General features: G+C 42.7%; 1 protein-coding gene across 2 annotated transcripts in view; it reads right to left on the reverse strand.

Moving 5' to 3' along the window:
- ly75 (lymphocyte antigen 75) overlaps nt 1-19,084 on the reverse strand; it is a 29,440-nt gene that overhangs the window by 7,011 nt on the left and 3,345 nt on the right. For both annotated transcript variants that reach the window (XM_062424213.1, XM_062424206.1), the window contains exons 3-24: nt 18,370-18,543; nt 17,899-18,051; nt 16,484-16,603; nt 15,484-15,624; nt 14,640-14,837; nt 14,246-14,406; nt 13,827-13,934; nt 12,625-12,713; nt 12,273-12,442; nt 9,866-10,065; nt 5,787-5,929; nt 4,995-5,073; nt 4,612-4,683; nt 3,943-4,066; nt 3,734-3,769; nt 3,379-3,548; nt 2,737-2,804; nt 2,530-2,603; nt 2,014-2,147; nt 1,670-1,778; nt 1,321-1,481; nt 931-1,060 (exon numbers count right to left, since the gene is read on the reverse strand). In XM_062424213.1, coding sequence (XP_062280197.1) covers nt 931-1,060; nt 1,321-1,481; nt 1,670-1,778; nt 2,014-2,147; nt 2,530-2,603; nt 2,737-2,804; nt 3,379-3,548; nt 3,734-3,769; nt 3,943-4,066; nt 4,612-4,683; nt 4,995-5,073; nt 5,787-5,929; nt 9,866-10,065; nt 12,273-12,442; nt 12,625-12,713; nt 13,827-13,934; nt 14,246-14,406; nt 14,640-14,837; nt 15,484-15,624; nt 16,484-16,603; nt 17,899-18,051; nt 18,370-18,543 — 2,814 coding nt within the window. The remainder of the gene's footprint in view (nt 1-930; nt 1,061-1,320; nt 1,482-1,669; nt 1,779-2,013; nt 2,148-2,529; nt 2,604-2,736; nt 2,805-3,378; nt 3,549-3,733; nt 3,770-3,942; nt 4,067-4,611; nt 4,684-4,994; nt 5,074-5,786; nt 5,930-9,865; nt 10,066-12,272; nt 12,443-12,624; nt 12,714-13,826; nt 13,935-14,245; nt 14,407-14,639; nt 14,838-15,483; nt 15,625-16,483; nt 16,604-17,898; nt 18,052-18,369; nt 18,544-19,084) is intronic.

Genomic DNA, 19,084 nt, shown 5'->3' on the forward strand with positions numbered 1-19,084 from the left:
ATAACAGATATTACAGTAGAGAGTTAACAGGAAATTAGGGGAGAACAGATTTTAACAGTGGACACTGCAGTTAATGGTTGCCACCTTGGCTAACAGGGCACCCCAAAAGAAGTTTAAGCCATGCATTATTTACTATGATTTCAAATGTATTTTCCAGCATTACCATATCAGGTATGAAAGTGCATGCTTCATAAAAAAAATTTAACTTAAAGAGGAACTTTAGCATGCCAGGTTAAGAAACTTTATTAAATGAGTTTTGCAGCAAAATCTGAGTAATAGAACTGTGTTAAAAGGTAGAGTCAGTGATTCTGGAGAAAGATCGTTCAGTACACCTTTTGTCACATTCAGCACAGTCACAGTCCACTAGTCGTTCATACACAGCTCTGGTTTTCAGAGCGTGCCACACAAGACTATTCCAGTCAATCAGCAGGGGGCGGTCATGCTCACGGACAGGACAGGGGGAGGTCAGTAGAGCAGCTGTCTATGTAAGGTTATTACAGTCTCTCCCATCTCCAGCGCCCATTCACATATGGCGCTTTTCCACTATAAAGTTCTAGCACTTCTCAACTCGACTCCACTTGGTTTCCATTAGGGATAGTACTTGGTACCTGGTACTTTTTTAGTACCTGCTCTGGCGAGGTTTCAAGCGAGCCGAGCCGATACTAAATGTTACGTCAACAGACTGCCGGCCACTGATTGGTCAAAAGAGTTGTCACTGGAAGAGTCATGAGCCGTCCCACACAAGAATCAAACCCAGCATTTTCAAATACCGGCAACAGTGTTACAGCCATTCGGCTCAATTTTCTTGCTTTGTGTGTGACAAAAAGCCACATACAGCAGCAAGTACACCATCACCTCCATTGTTTATGTGTTTGTGTGGCTTAACTGAAACACTGACTCTACCTTTAAGCATTAGAAGAGGTAATTTACCTGCATAATGTTGGCAAATGGCCACATGTTGATACTGCGCACAGGAGGCATAGTCCCAGGTACCCATCATGGCAGAGTTGGGGTTATTGATTAAAAACGCGCACATATCCATGCTCTCTGGATCTAATGTCTATCAAGAAAGAGATAAAATACAAAAATATAAATTAAAAAAATCACATGAATCCAAATGTGGCTATGCATTTTTTGTGACTGATATTTTTTTGTCGTGAGCTACTACTGGCCAATGCGAACAGTAAAGAGCTTGTTATATATATCTGCATTTTGTGGTTGGATAAAGATCACACATAGATAAAGTACAACCCACTTGCTTTTACACCCACATGCTCTGATATTTGCATTAATACAGATATGAAGGTAAGGGAGACTTACATTGACTTTTATAGCCCTCTGCATGCCGTGAAGCAGGGAATGAAAATTGAAGTAGGTGACTTCGGTCTGGTCCATCCATTCAGGTTTGGAATTGTGGATTTTCATACCAATCCATATCCTTCCCATGTCTTTCATGCTTGGCAGCAGGCTGGTGATGAAGTCTGAACATACACACAGTACAACAATGTATATTTTTTGTATTGAATGAAGTGTGAATTTTGACTCTGAAGAACAATCTGACTGGCACAAATGAGAGATTCAGTAAAGATAAGAAAACCAGGAAGTCAGCGTCCTCTGAGTCAATTAAAGCATGTTAGCTATGCTTGTTTTGTTCAGTAGCAGTCCTCACCTTGCTCAACCTGATCTGATATGGTGACCAGGGTTCCTCTCACTGACTGGCATTCCTCATTTGCAGACTTGAATGTCATAGGCTTCATGCTTGGCATCAGTGTGTAGCACTGAAATCATAATCACATGAGTAAAGAGTATCTATTCATCTATAACAGCAATAGGACCTTTACCTGTATGTCTCTCATGTCCTATGTTATATATGCTGTATGTGAATGTTCTACGACATCAAGGAGTTAGAATAAAAGTATATAATCCAACAGTTTCAAGAATAAGACCATAACAACAGAGGTTGAAGTGTCACACACTGTCTAATATGTAGATTCAATGTTAAAAGGATCAGACCTTATTTCTGAAGGCCAGAGAGTTATTTCCACATGGCAGTCCTCCAGGCTGAGGTTCCAGAGGTTTTTTCTCCACTGACGTGATGTTGTGCCTTTCACACACAAAGGACAATGGCTGTCTGCATGTCCGATATGCTGCATGTAAACATATGAGAGCAAATATGTGCATTACTAAAACACCCTTTTATGCTCTCAAGATTAAAGTAAGTTTTTGCTAATTTTACCAGAAAACTGGACATAACTGCTGTGATACTGATTAAAATATTCATGTTGGCCAAGAAGACAAAAAACATAAGTCAACCAACTCTGTACTAGATCTAGATCTCCACATACTGAAAGTTAACAGAGACGTATTCAATCTGACATCATTAGTCTTATAAACACAGCCAGAGTCAGCTTCTTAGTCACAAAGATGGATTTCCTTTACTGAGTTAGAAGTTTTTTCTGGGCTATTTGAAATGGAAATAAAAATATCCTAACTTAGCTGTATAGAAACATAAGGATGGTTTTCACTCACTTGGAAAGGGGTTTTCAGGATTGATAGAGGTGCATCTGCCCAAGAAAGAATCATATAAGTGTGCCTGCATGTACCTGGAACATACATTATTTCAGTCAAGCTCAACATCACATTTTACCAAATGTATGCAGCAATAAGTCATAAATATCTGATTGATTGTGTTTGTATAAAGATGTAAAGTGTGTGTATGTTTCTGTGCTGCCTTACGTCATCGGGAAAATTCGCCAAGGCTCTCTCAAATCGATCCACCAACTTTGCCTCTGAGAACTTGAAATCTGTTCAAAACATGCAAACTTCAGTACCACAAAGTGAAATAATTATATAATAAACTTTATTAATTTTTCTAAATAAAATTAAAATAATGGCTAGACAGTAATTACAGGAACAATACACAACCTAAAAAACTGGACTTAAAGAATACAAATTGTAAAATATGTACAGTATGATAACATATCATTTATAAAATCCTTTAATGTTCAGTGATTGTGAGAACTATATATATATATATTTGTTTATCACTATTTTATCGCACTTTCACTAAGTTGGAAGACTCACAGAAGATGGATTGACAAAAATTGATGCTGCCGAGGTTGAGATATCATGAATTTTAGTTCCTAGTATGGCTCAAGTCTCCAAAACATTGGATCCTACATTTGTCAGAATGCAACTTGATAACATCTATTGATTGACCAGGTAAACACCAATGTCTTTGACACTCTCCATGTAATCCAGATGTTTTGTTATAAATGTGTAGTTTCCAACCCAAAGCTGACGTATAGTTTATGTAGTATATGAAGTATATTTATTATTATATTATTATTATTATTTTAACGTGACACGCTCACTTACATTCATTAGCTTCTTGTGGATCTGTCTGGCAGCAGTGGGGCTCTGCGGTGCAGCCAATTTGCTGTCATTTGCACTGCAAAAGAGCTCTGCCTCCTCGAAAGTCAGCTTAGGCTCCGTCACAAACCAAAACTCTGCTCCATCTACGAAGGTAGACGACGCATGGTGCCCATCTGGAAAGCACAAGGAACGGCTCTAAATCATGACATATTTTAGTCGCTGACAGATATATCATACCTCACCAACTGACATACAGAATTGAAATCTTTCTGCATAACATGTTGAAGGAAATTAATTCTGGTCCCTGATACATCTCAAGATATATTCAACAAAGACTCTGGAAACATTTGGTCATTACCAGGATTGTACCAGGCTGGGTTCTTTGGTGTCTTTCCTGTTGAAACACAAACAAAGACAATTTTTTAAAAATAAGCCAACTAGATTAATCAGAGAGATTTCTGTGTGACCAACAGTACAAATCCCTGTAAATAAGTTAACAATCTAAAAGCAACCATTGCTTTGTGCGCACGCCCCCGAAAACAGAGGTGCTCTAATGTGTAATCTTACCACGCGGTATTTGGCAGACCCATTCAAGCCTGGCGTCACAGTGAAACGGCGTGGCGAAGAAAGGTGTGGGAGGCATGTCATGGAGCAGAAACACTAACAGGTGTTTGAAGGAACTCTTCATTGTCTAAATAATTAGGGCAGAGAGCGTTTGCACAAACATTATCACAAGGAAAGTATGCAAGAAAGCCATTTCATCAACTGTTATCTTGCTTCCAGCTGCTCAGTGATTCTGAAGACAAGATGGAGTCTTTCTAACAACACTATCACCAACTGAGACGCCTGAAATGAGAGTAAAGTTCAGTGTCTGAGTGGCAAGATAAAAAAAGCACTGATTAAATGGAGAAAGAGAAAGAAACACTTCTCAAACAAACGAGAAAATATCAGTTTTGATTCATGGTAAGTGACAGCGTCCTTGTAATATGAGAGAAGAGAAACAACCGTTCTGAAAGGTTGTGATCATTCCTTCTTATCTTTTCTTTTAGATTTCGTTTCAAGCTAGTATGTAGAATGTAGGAGTCATTGGGGGCGGATTTCAGCTGTGGCTCTTCTCATGAATCCCACAAACAGCTGAACAAATGGCCTTGATTCACAGATCATGCTGCACATTGTGTATAACCAGATCTCTCAACACTAAAATGAAATAAATAAAGTCTCCATTTAGTTGCTTACCTTAAATGCAGTGCAGTCCCGACTGTAAGCATCATCCTCATGGAATTCATTATGCAAAACATCCAAAGATACCTGTTGCAGAGTCACAAAATAAACTGATTTTATACTCAGAAATAAATGTAGTTTACTAACCTTCAAACCACAAATGGTGTGTTTGAGATGAATGAAGAACAACTGCAAGGTTATGCACTATGACATACAGCCAGTTACATATAACATAATAAATCAGGTATCGTTCTTCTTGTTTTTGATGCACTCTTTGATAATTATCACTTTTATCATTATGTTATTTTTTTTTTTTAACATTTCTTCAAACAATCTAAATGATCACATGTCTTTTCACAATGTGTTAAAGTGTGGAATGAAATGAAGGTTTTACTCACAGGGCGACCATCGCTCCACTGCCAGGAGCGATCTGCTGGGCTTCGTCTGTTCAGACCGACCCAGAAGTATCGATCATCACTGCAAAAAGACAACATGGCAAACCACTGTCATCCATGATCTTATGATGACTTGATCTCAACCAAAATAAGAAAAAAAAGAAAAAGTGATAACACAAAAAAAGTGCTTTATACTTTAAAATAGGTTCTCTGCCTGATACTGAACTTCCCCTAAATGGTAAATGGACCGACCTTATATAGCGCCTTTCTAGTCTTCCAACCACTCAAAGAGCTTTGCATTACATGCCAACATTCACGCACTGACACACACGTTCATACACTGATGGCACAGCATGGAGCTATTTGGGGTTCAATATCTTGCCAAAGCCGGAGGATCGAACCACTGATCTTCTGATAAGAGGATGACCCACTCTACCTCTGAGCTCCAGCCACCACAAACAAGAGCGAAATGTGAGACTTGAGAGGGTATGTGTTTATTTTAATTTTTGAGTAGAGGGCTGAATGATTATATGAGCACTGAGAGGAGGTTGAACTCTGAGATATGCACCTATGAAGACACACCTTTATGTTTTGTAGTTTTAGTAGTAAGTTACTGATAGATAGTGCCAGTCTGAGAGGGAAAGATCATCACCACACTCCCAACACTCTTTTGTGTGTATAAAGGTTGAAGCAACAATTCATGTCAGCATGCTACAAAATAAGCAATGATAAAAAAAACAGCTAATGATGCTTCAAATAGGAATAGATACAGTATATTTGTATGTGTGTGTTTACCTGATGGAGTCTCTCATAATGCTGTGCAGGGCTGTCATCTCACTAACATTGGTGAAGCTGGGCAGATTAGCTCCCAGAGCCTGACAAAACCTCTCAGCTTCCTCCCACGAGCGTTTCCTGCTGAGCCTCTCCTCATGAAACACCTGTCACAGTGCAACAACAGTTCACAATAGAGACTAAAACTGTTCCAGTAAAAAAAAAAAAAACAGACTCAAGAAAGAAAAGCCAAAGAAAGCCAATTCAACTGTCAGATCATGTTTTTTACAATCAGTGGGTACAAAGAGACAGCAAAGGAAAACTGGCAATGATCATGATCTAATGTGGAAGCAGATTTATACTCTACATAAATGTTAATTGGTTCCAAATAATAATAATTAAAACCTCCCTGAGCTACTACCTTATCGTGGTGGAGGGGTTTGAGTGTCCCAATGACCCCAGGAGCTCCGTTGTCGGGGGCTTTATGCCCCTGGTAGGGTCACCCAAGGCAAACAGGTCCGGGGGGAGGGACCAGACAAAGCGTAGCTCACAAAAAACCCTTATGATGAGTAATATAAATGGACGCCCGTTTCCCCTGCCCGGACGCGGGTCACCGGGGGCCCCCCCCTGGAGCCAGGCCTGGGGAGGGGGCTCGATGGCGAGCGCCTGGTGGCCGGGCCTGCACCCATGGGGCCCGGCCGGGCACAGCCCGAAGAGGCAACGTGGGACCCCCTTCCCGTGGGCTCACCACGGGGGCCAAAGGGGTCGGGTGCAGTGTGAGCTGGGCAGCAGCCGAAGGCGGGGACCTTGGCGGTCTGATCCTCGGCTGCAGAAGCTAGCTCTAGGGACGTGGAATGTCACATCTCTGGCGGGGAAGGAGCCTGAGCTGGTGCGCGAGGTTGAGAAGTTCCGACTAGATATAGTCGGCCTCACCTCGACGCATAGCAAGGGCTCTGGAACCAGTCTTCTCGAGAGGGGAACTCTGGAGTTGCCATTGGTGAAAGGCGCCGGGCAGGGGTGGCAATACTTATTGCCCCTCGGCTTGGCGCCTGTATGTTGGAGTTTACCCCAGTGGATGAAAGGGTAGCCTCCCTCCACCTACGGGTGGGGGGACGGATCCTGACTGTTGTTTGTGCCTATGGCCCAAACAGCAGTTCAGAGTATCCACCCTTTCTGGACTCCTTGGAGGGGGTGCTGGAAAGTGCTCCCTCTGGGGATTCCATCATTCTGCTGGGGGACTTCAACGCTCACGTCGGCAGCGACAGTGAGACCTGGAAGGGTGTGATTGGGAGGAACGGCCCCCCCAATCTGAACCCGAGCGGTGTTCTGTTATTGGACTTCTGTGCTCGTCACAGATTGTCCATAACAAACACCATGTTCAAGCATAAGGGTGTCCATATCTGCACCAGGACACCCTAGGCCGCAGTTCGATGATTGACTTTGTAGTCGTGTCGTCGGACTTGCGGCCGCATGTCTTGGACACTCGGGCAAAGAGAGGGGCGGAGCTGTCAACTGATCACCACCTGGTGGTGAGTTGGCTCCGATGGTGGGGGAGGATGCCGGTCAGACCTGGCAGACCTAAACGCATTGTGAGGGTCTGCTGGGAACGTCTGGCAGAGTCTCCTGTCAGAGAGAGCTTCAATTCCCACCTCCGGGAGAACTTTGACCATGTACCGGGGGAGGCGAGGGACATTGAGTCCGAGTGGGCCATGTTCCGCGCCTCCATTGTCAAGGCGGCCGACCGGTCCTGTGGCCGCAAGGTGGTCGGTGCCTGTCGTGGCGGCAATACCCGAACCCGCTGGTGGACACCGGCGGTGAGGGATGCCGTCACGCTGAAGAAGGAGTCCTATAGGGCCTTTTTGGCCTGTGGGACTCCGGAGGCAGCAGGCAGGTACCGGCAGGCCAAGCGGGGGGCAGCTGCGGCGGTCGCTGAGGCAAAAACCTGGACATGGGAGGAGTTCGGTGAGGCCATGGAGAACGACTTCCGGACGGCTTCGAAGAGGTTCTGGACCACCATCCGGCGTCTCAGGAGGGGGAAGCAGTGCATCGTCAATACTGTGTATGGGGGTAACGGTGCCCTGCTGACCTCGACTCGGGACGTCGTGGATCGGTGAAAGGAATACTTCGAAGACCTCCTCAATCCCACCGACACGCCTTCCGGTAAGGAAGCAGGGCCTGGGGACCCGGGTGTGGGCTCTCCTATCTCTGGGGCTGAGGTCGCCGAGGTGGTCAAGAAGCTCCTCGGTGGCAAGGCCCCGGGGGTGGATGAGATCCGCCCGGAGTTCCTCAAGGCCCTGGATGTTGTGGGGCTGTCATGGTTGACACGACTCTGCAACATCGCGTGGACATCGGGGGCAGTGCCTCTGGATTGGCAAACTGGGGTGGTGGTCCCTCTTTTTAAGAAGGGGGACTGGAGGGTGTGTTCCAACTATAGGGGGATCACACTCCTCAGCCTCCCTGGTAAGGTCTATTCGGGGGTACTGGAGAGGAGGGTCCGTCGGATAGTCGAACCTCGGATCCAGGAGGAGCAATGTGGTTTTCGTCCGGGTCGTGGAACTGTGGACCAGCTCTACACCCTCTGCAGGATCCTTGAGGGTGCATGGGAGTTTGCCCAACCAGTCCACATGTGCTTTGTTGACTTGGAAAAGGCATTCGACCGTGTCCCTCGGGGGGTCCTGTGGGGGGTTCTCCGGGAGTACGGGGTATCGGACCCCCTGATACAGGCCGTCCGTTCCCTGTACAACCGGTGTCAGAGCTTGGTCCGCATAGCTGGTAGTAAGTCGGACTCGTTTCCGGTGGGGGTTGGACTCCGCCAGGGCTGCCCTTTGTCACCGATCCTGTTCATAATTTTTATGGACAGGATTTCTAGGCGCAGCCAGGGCGTTGAGGGGTTCCGGTTTGGTGACCTCAGGATTGGGTCACTGCTTTTTGCAGATGATGTGGTCCTGTTGGCTTCATCAGACCGTGACCTCCAACTCTCACTGGATCGGTTCGCCGCCGAGTGTAAAGCGGCCGGGATGAGAATCAGCACCTCCAAATCCGAGTCCATGGTCCTCAGCCGGAAAAGGGTGGAGTGCACCCTTCGGGTCGGGGATGAGATCCTGCCCCAAGTGGAGGAGTTCAAGTACCTCGGGATCTTGTTCACGAGTGAGGGAAGGATGGAGCGGGAGATCGACAGGCGGATCGGTGCGGCGTCTGCAGTAATGCGGGCTCTGCACAGATCCGTCGTGGTGAAGAGAGAGCTGAGCCGAAAGGCGAAGCTCTCGATTTACCAGTCGATCTTCGTTCCTACCCTCACCTATGGTCATGAGCTTTGGGTAGTGACCGAAAGAACGAGATCGCGGGTACAAGCGGCCGAAATGAGCTTCCTCCGTAGGGTGGCTGGGCTCTCCCTTAGAGATAGGGTGAGAAGCTCGGCCATCCGGGAGGAGCTCGGAGTAGACCCGCTGCTCCTCCCCGTTGAGAAGAGCCAGATGAGGTGGCTCGGGCATCTAGTTAGGATGCCTCCCGGACGCCTCCCGGGTGAGGTGTTCAGGGCACGTCCCACCGGTAGGAGACCCCGGGGAAGACCCAGGACACGCTGGAGAGACTATGTCTCTCGGCTGGCCTGGGAACGCCTCGGGATCCCCCGGGAAGAGCTGGACGAAGTGGCTGGGGAGAGGGAAGTCTGGGTTTCCCTGCTTAGGCTGCTGCCCCCGCGACCCGACCCCGGATAAGCGGAAAGAAGATGGATGGATGGATGGGTGGATGGATGGAATAATACGATTTTGGAATTATGTTAATATATTTTTGCTTCACTCTTTTACTAAATATTACTTTCTTGCACCAGGTTGGGTTTGTGTTTTGTTTTGAGTGACTGGTGATATTTTCATCAAGTGACTGGGATTAATTAACTTCTTTCACAACGAGTATCACCTCCACCAAATGACTACAGCCGCTAATGGTGAAATAAATAATCTGTACATGACAACAGACGTCAGGACACACACACACACACACACACACACACACACACACACACACACACACACACACACACACACACACACACACACACACACACACACACACACACACACACACACACACACACACACACACACCTTGTAGCAGTATTTGTCATTTGGTTTGGACACCCATCCATTCGGACAGGGTTTGCTGAGGTCTATCTCTGGTTCTGGGGGTGGAGGTGGACTAAGGTCTCTCCTACAAAGAGTGCCGGCCTTAAAGATGGTACAGTTCTTCACCTCCCACTTGCCGAGGGGTTTTGCTGTGGACATCACAGCACAGCCTCCATCCTGATCTGAAATACACATGCAGATGTACAATATCAAATGCACTGTGTGGTATTGCTAAGACAGTTTTTGTTATTATCTATATAAGTTAAAGGTATAATAAACATTTAATTAAATGTTTTTTAAAAATTAACTGTTTTGGAAATGTGGGTCTGCTTTTCTGGTTTTACGGAAACTGTAGTGTAAAATTTTGGTGATAATTACTAACAATGAACAATGTTGTATCTGCTAAAAGGGTACTTGATTGTTGACTATTATTTGCTAAAGATCAAATCTGAAGGCATTATGTTAAACGAAGAGGTGTATGTGATTCTGCAACTACTGAGTGAATAAGTACTTTATGATTGAATAAGTATAAGAAACCACTATATATGTGATTATATATACCGCACTTTTATATTATCATTATTATTATTATTATTATAGAAAAAGAATGCAGTAAGAAAAGTAATTGGGTAATATTGAACATGAAGAAACCTGTGGTAAACACTGCTGAGGCAGCTGAACAGCAGCTGTGGGGAGTATTGGGTAGCACTGAGTGAAGAAAAAAACAGAACTCAAGGCCGAGCCAAAAGGCTCCTAAAGACCCGAAGCACCTGCAAAGCATGAAGTGAATGGAGCAGCCACTAAGAGTAGTTGGGGGCATCTTAGGGACAGGTGCCAAGAAAATGAGATCATGTTGTTTTGAAAGAAAGCTGATTGGTTGAAACTCACTCCACAATGGGGGGGGTCATTTATGCATAGATTCTGTCTGTGTATGGTGATTCCGAGTTTTGCTGTGGACAATAAAACTCTAACTGCATTCAGCTGGACGACTCCTGGTGATTTTTGATTGAATCTTTTTGGGACTTTTTGGGAACAACGAAATACTTATCAATAATTAGACACGACAAAACTACTGATTTAAACAAACATTCAGGACTTTGATTTTGTTTCTGGTGTTAGTCTGTTTTTAAATCACTCTATGTGAATGCAGGTTGCAGTCCTGTGGTATAATGTTTAGCAGTGGGCGATCTGTTTCTGTACATTTGGATCACTGCTGGAAGGCTCACATACATTTTGATGCTGTCGACACACACAGAGGACACAGAGGTCAGTAATACTGATTCAGTAGTACCAATGGAATTGTTTTATATTTTTTGGACCGTTTTTCTTCAACACATTTTACCCGATCTTGACCAAAAATGGTATGAAACTTGTATTTGCGTTCCAAACATTTTCAATGATTAAAATAATAATTTTATAAAAGGTCCTCTGGGCTTAACCACACATTTTGTGATTTAACCCTTTAACACCCACCTCTCTGGCTCTAAATTAAAACAAATTGATTTTCTTTTTATCTTCAGACCCTTGTGATGAACTAGCACGTCATGTTTTCTATGATTTATGTCATTGTTGGACTGCCATGCTGTTTTGAATATACACAAAGAGGAAACAACAAACAACATCTTTTTTAAAGGTTTTAGTTGTATGGTCTATATTGTATTTAATTTCAGTTTACTACTAAAGAAACCAGAAAAGATCCACATTTAAGACACTGTAACCAGATAAGTAGGGAATCTTTTCTTTAAAAAATCACTCAAAACGATGAATCAATTATATGAAATAGTTGGTAAATTTTTGGTGATCTACTAATTGATTAATCGTTGCAGCTCTTCTCTTAATATAATATACTTTGATATTGATCATGACGCTGTGATGTTTGGGCCAGTCCTCTAGACTTGTGCTATACTGCTAGTGAACTGAGTGGAGCAGTGGCAGTTTGGTTCCCACTTTTACAGAGCACCCACAACTTAAGGTCCCGCATTCAGCTTCATTTCAAAATAGAACTGAAATTGGAAAATCAAGCCTCTCTTATTACGGACCCTGGTCCTGGAATGATCTTCAATTCAAACTGAAACTAAAAACCCTCGTCCCTTTAAATGAATTTAAACGTAGGATACAAGATGATATCACTTCTAGCTGTAGTTGTTTTTATTGAACAATTAAGATGTGCCTGTTTATTGCTGCCTTTGTTCTGATTTGTAATTCACACTTTATATTTTGCTATTCTGTTGTTGTTGTTGTTGTTGTTGTCGTCGTCGTCATCGTCCTGTTGTATGTGTGCAGCCAACTGACCCTGTCTTGGCCAGGTCTCGCTTGCAAAAGAAGTTTTAATCTTAATGGGACTTCCTGGTTAAATAAAGGTTTAAAAAAATATATGGTTCTCACTTACCTGGTTCTAACCAGCCCCAGTTGGTGTATGTAACCATACCCTGTTGCCCATCCTGGCTCAGCCACTGGTACTCCCCTGTGTTCTTCATTTCCTGCAGCCCGATCCAGAAGTACTGAGTTTCCCTGTTAATGTGCTCCCCAAGCAGCCTGCTGATGAAGGCCTGCTCAAACCTGGAAAGATCAATAAAATATGAGCAACCATTTCCTGCTGCTCCTAAGCATGGAGAAGACAGCTGAGATTCTACTAAATAAGTATATACATTGAGAGAGTTATCAGTTTTACAAATAAAAGTATAATTTTGACATGATACCAGAAAATATTCACATTTACAGCTGATGAGAGATGATCCTACCCGTTTCTTATTGTCATGTTGCAGCGATCTTTGTAGGAAACTTGTGTGGTGTTCACTTTGTAACACGAGTTGCCGTGTCTTCGCCAACCCTGGGGATTGACAGCAGTAACACTTCAGCTACATTCAATTCACAAGTAAACATTGTCCAAATTTGTCACTTCCATGCTGATTCAAAACAAGTCCTCAGCGATGGGACTGTAGTGCGAACAGTCTGTATTCATGTTTTTCTCTTCATCAGAGTCAACTATACAGCTTCAGAGCTGCCTTTAGCCTCTTTTTGACCATAAAGCTAACAAACTATCATCTGATCTTGACAGCACATATCTGTGAAATACACACTTTCATGGATAATCCATTCTTTTTCATTATGGTTTGATACTTTATTATTGCTGTGATGTTCACATGTGTGTCCTTCGAGGACAGACACCACTTCCAAACCTAGATGTGAATAAATTAAACATCTGATTTGTGGAAAAACAAATAACTTAAAGTCTGTGTAAAGTAAGAATAAATATGTGTTCTGAGTTTGACATACCACAGAAAAGTGTGTTGTTAACCACCCTGCCAAATTTGAATGATTTTAAAAAATCGCCAAATATATGAAATTAGGCTTCAAAGTTGTGTAAAAGTCAGCCTCTTTCTCTGCTCCCAAAAGCTGTGGGCGTGGGCGTGCCCGTCGAGTTCGCTGGAACCCCGCCCCCTACCAATTGTCACCTGTCAATCAAAGTCACCACCTCTACCCGAAACATGGACGCTACGTCTGAGAGCTTTCTGCCGCTAGCTCAGCTGCTAGCTCGGTGGCTAACTCGGCAGCTAACTGGCTAACTGTAGACTGTAGTAGTAGTAGTAGTGTGCGCTGAATGTATTTATACAGCTACAGCAGCAGGGGCGGGTTTACGTGGCAGTGATTTTCAGACACGCCCACTAAATCCTGAACACAGAAATTTTGAAATACAGTTTGTGAAGCCTAGCTCCACAATTCAAATCTAAATGGTTGAAATGCTTTTTACACCTTTTTGAGAAATACATTTATGACCTATTTAATGTGTTTAGAAGAAAATGGCTGAATTCCCTTTACACAGTCCTTAAGAATAATGACGATATACACCTAAACATGACACGACACAATGAGCTGAGACTGTCCATTTTTAACCACATTTATAAGGCTTCCCTAGGAAAATCGTCATGTAAACAATACTCACATCCTCAAAGCGGCATCCGGTCTGTACCGCTGACTCATTGACTTTTCCTTTCTTCTGACACATAAAAGGTAGCTTCTCAGTGCAGTTCCCAACCCACCAACCATGAGACTGTGGAGAATGGACACAGATTGATTTTGCAGATCTTACATAAACAAACTTTTACAGAAAATCACAAAAGGACAAAAACACAGCCTTTGGTGGTACACAGGCACACCTCACACACAGTCTCCACACAAAAAAAAGGCTGCATACAATGGCCGGGTTTACAAAGAAACGCTTACACACACACACACACACACACACACACACACACACACACACACACACACACACACACACACACACACACACACACACACACACACACACACACACACACACACACACACACACACACACACACACACACACACACACACCTCTTCAGAGTAGAAGACACAGCTGGTATCCAGGGTAGGCTGGACTGGTTGGTTTGGGCCCCAGAAAGTGAAAGTCATGGGCGCCTGGTCGATCCACCTGAAGACAGTTTGGTTTACGCCAGTACCGAGCAGACCAATCCACACATCCAACGGCTCGCCCTCTGACAGACCGAAACACACATATGATTGCGTCAAACTCATGTAGTCAAAACAAGTGTGAGAGAACATTTTGAATTGAATCCTCGTGTCCACCTGGTTTAGAAGTGCGAGTGACAAAATAAACCAGTCGAGTGCAAATAGTTCAATTTGCATAAGCTGATATTTCACATGTTCAAAGAAAAATTGCTTCTTGTGGAGTAAAATAATATAAGAAACTAGAATATGAGAGATTTACCTGCATGGGAATTAGTGCTGATCATCTCCTTGGTGTCAATGGAGTGGAGGCTGGCCAGAGAGCCTCCTCCCTCTGTGTTGTTACAGTGCATTTGGGCGTCTGCAAAGTTTAGCGGTGTGTCCTTCACTAATTTGTAACACCAACCATTCCAAGAGACCCAACCATCTGCACACACTGTTTCTTTATATGCAAAAGACTCTGCAAAGAGGGAGAGAGATAGACAAGTCAATTTAATCTGTAGTGCCCCATATTACAAATTTGTCTTGGAGGGATTTTACAATCTGTAAACAGTTTAACACCCTCTATCATCAGACCACTGAGTTAAATCAGGAGAACCCCTTTAATAGGGAACTAGAAGGGATCCCTCTTCAAGAATGGACAAACCTGAAATGTCTTATGTACATATGAAGAAAGTTCACCACTTATGTCGCCACTGGTACAGACTAAAATATCCTAGCGACTGCTAAATGGACTGCCATGAAATTTTATACAGACATTCATGGTCTCCAGGAGATGAATCCCTGCCTTTGGAGATTCACTGATTCTTTCCCCATAGTGCCACCATGAGGTTGACATTTGTGGCTTTGAGTGAAATATTTGGACAGTTATTGGATGCAATGCAATGGAATTTGGTGCAGAAATCCATCTAATGTTAACATGCTAACATGATAAACTAAGATGAACATAGTTAATCACAACTGCTCAATTATTACTGTGAGTATGTTAGCATGCTGACTTTAGTGTAATGCTCAAAGCACTGGTGCACCCAAGTAGCAGTACTTATTTCAATGTGATCCAGACATATATATATAAAGTGCAGAAAGCAGGGCAGCAGCTAACCTACCTGCGGCTGCTGTGTGAGAGGCGTTGACATTCTTTTTGCAGATGTATGGCAACCGTTTGTTGCACGACTCCGATTCATAGCTCTGCCTGGAGTTCAGGACTCCACAGTCTGACTCGATAATGATTGCGGTGGATGGCATTCCTGTCAAACACATGCGAAAAAATTAAAATAAAATCACATAATGACTGAGACTGCAGAGGAGAGGAGTGGCATTTACCACTTTCTAGTTTCAGCTTTCTGACTGTGGTTACATAGGAAATAAAAGAAATCCTGTATGTTGCAACATTGCATGGTGCTGTTAGTAGCAACACTGGCATGTTGTAAATTATGGCAACTGCAAAGAGCTCATATCAGTAGGAGACCAGATGGCTGCAGTATCCTTGACTGTCACAATGCAGTGTAAGAACAACACCTTCCCTTTGAGACAAGAAACTGCAAAAATATATCACAACGACCAGAAGGCCTCCATTCAGTACTATTAATGGGTTATTCAGCAACAATAACAATTCCAATGCCACACTGTGTCCAATAACCAGGCACAATGAGCTTCTTTACAACACTGGCCTCATTGTTTCTCTGACTGACACCAAGTCTCAGTTTATAGCAGGGCAGTGACAACAGCAGATTACAACAAGATGTAAGTTTGGTCTGCTAGAAAGAGGAGGTGCTTCAGAGAACTGAAACTGGTTTACATTCATTAAGTACAACCAATACCTGCATATGTTGCATGAAAAATATCTCTCTTTCTCTCTCTCTCTGTATTTTCTTTTTCACTTTTGCTCATTTTTCAACACCATTTAACATTTGTAAGATCTACATGTGGTTATATGTCTCACAAATAATTATAGTCATCAACTGACAAGTCATGCACCTAAATTTATCATGGAGCTTTTTTTTAAATTTTATTTTTAATAACTCTCAGAAATTGGACAACAATTAAAAACTAACACAGTAGACAGACAAAAATGTTATGAAATGATACAAGAATAATGACCATCACCTTCTTCCCAGCGCAGGATGGAGAGAGGGGAACCATCTGACCACTGCCAGCCCTGAGAGGTGTCTAACTGATGAAGGCCGATCCACATCCTGTCAGCCATTTTGCCAAGTTTGTGCACAGCTGCTCCATGCAACGGCACAGCATAGTTTTAAGAAGAGGAAAGGGGGGGGGGGGTATGAAACAGAAGACAACATTTGTACCTAAAACATAACAAAAACAAACATTATCCGACAGGGATTCTGTAAACAGGCTGAGCGAGACAGAAAGAGAAGAGCGGGGTAAACATTCAAGCCGCAACTGAAACATGAAACTGTCAATAATCATGTGCTGCTACTACACAGCCCGGGACCTGCTGCTGCTGCTGCTGCTGCTGCTGTTACACTTTGTCGAGCTTGTCACCCTTGATGTGGCCTGTTCACAAGCTCATCTGTGGTTCAAATGTTTTCTATTAAAAGACAACAACAAAGAAGCAGCTGAGCTCTCCAACAGCAGCAACAACATTAACACTGAACAAAAGCATGAGGTATTTTGGATGCAAGCCATCCTCAAGATCTAACTGGTTAGATAATATTCAATTTATTTAAACAAAACAGTGTTGTATGTCTAAAGATATTAAGGTCCATTCAGCAATGAAGTTAAAATGCCCATTGTTTACTAGAGCTTGAACTTAAGCCTTAATTGTTTTCAGCTGATCTTTATTTCTTCAGGTGTAATGATTCAACATAAGCATGACAAGGTAAAAACCAGAGCATGATGAGCCCAATGTAAAAAAAAACAAAAAAAACATAGATGGCTCTATTTCATTAATCTGAGCTTCACTTTTGTATTTTCACTTAACAAACAAGAAGTGGAAACAGCCCAGTAACAAATGAACAAAAAACAGATCCACAGGGAACTGAAGAAGTTAAACATCATTACGTCATTATGTGGTGCTATTTATAATTTGTACTTTGCATATTTTAACTGACTGGTTTCTCAGTGAACTTTATTTAAAAAGGCAACTTATCAAACAGAAAGCTTTACTTTGGACACGGATAAAATAGATGATTCTGTTTCTGTTCCGTTTCTTTAAATAGATTGCCATCAAAACAAAATGAAAGCATTTCCTCAAAGGGTTCTCAGACACGATAAATTCTGTTTCTGGGCTGTGAGCGAAACGGACAGTTGATATATTTAGAATAAGCTTAGTCTTAGTCATTATTTCTCTGCCAATGTTATTATTATTGCAGTTTCTTATCGTTTCAAATGTTATTACATTCCGGGTTAGGAAGCATTTTTCTTGTATCAGAGCATTTGATTGTGTTGATGCTGATTCCAACGTGAATTTGATGACTTTAAGTACTTTGTTTTTCATTTTTATCAGTCGACAAACCAGATGGAGGAAGGAGCAGAAGAAGAAGGTAAGAAGGTCTTACAGTCAAGCTCTTTGGGTTCTGACACACTGAGCAGATCAGCTCCCTGGCTACGACATGAATCCAAAGCTTCCTGCCAGGTCACTGCGGCATTGGGAACAAACTCATAGCAGGAATCCCCTTCCGTCCTGTTGAACAGGGTCTGGCAACCTTCCTCTGCACAGTCAGAAATGGGAGAGACAGTGTGAGTGAGAGTGAGTGTGTCTATGTATTCAGTTTTGATAATGTAATCTAACCAGATGGAATCTAACATGATTTATTACAGAGAAAAACAGAGAAAAAGATAGAAGAGCTTGCACACATTCAGCTTTTGCCAAGCATTTTAAATCATTGATATCATGATTGCATCCTGGAAAAGATTCAGGAACGCAACGGAAACGGGAAATTAGATTTTTTTAAACGTGTTGCTGAATGTCTCCGTAGTCAGGATCATGTCAGGGAAAAGTCAAATCATGAAAAAAAACTACAACTTGCCAGGTATTAGACAGTGTCCCATATTTCTGTCTTGGTCATAGTCAGAGGAAGTGGAACACCAGGTTAGCTGAGGTAAATCCTTATCTTGGAGGCATCCGTGATGCCAGGTGTTGTTGTACTTGAATGGGAACTCACAGGGACGGCCGGCAGAGTTTCCATTGGTGGTGTGAACAACTACATGAAGGGTAGAGATGAGAAAAGACCAAAGTCAAAGATATATAAGGTTTTAGCATCCATGTCATTTTTAGGGAAAAAAATTATTTCGGGACCCTCATTTGACAAAAGATAAATCTGATGTCTTGTTGCGTACACCAAACCAGCTCTTCTCCTTCTGGATACACAAATGAGATCAGATCTTTAACATTAACAACAACTTCTTAGGAAAAAACTGTGTTTAATGTGGACAAAAACACAAAGATCTTTAGACATAAGCGTGGTAGAAATAATGAAAACTTGAATGTTGTATTTATTCAACATTTTTAAATTTTCTAATGACAAAACATAGCATCTATGTAACTGAACAAAGGCTTCCAGCACCTTATCCTTAATTTACATCAGCTCTTGTGTGTTGGTATATAAAAGGAATATGAATGAGAAGAAAAAACATTTTGTAATGAAAGAACATGAAACTTGGTGCAGAAAATCAAATCATTAAGTTGTGAGAATTTAAGTTAGATGTTTCAAAAACAGAAAGAAACACAAACAAAATAACATT

This window comes from Scomber scombrus, chromosome 1, assembly GCF_963691925.1.
Source record: "Scomber scombrus chromosome 1, fScoSco1.1, whole genome shotgun sequence".
NCBI lineage: Eukaryota > Metazoa > Chordata > Actinopteri > Scombriformes > Scombridae > Scomber > Scomber scombrus.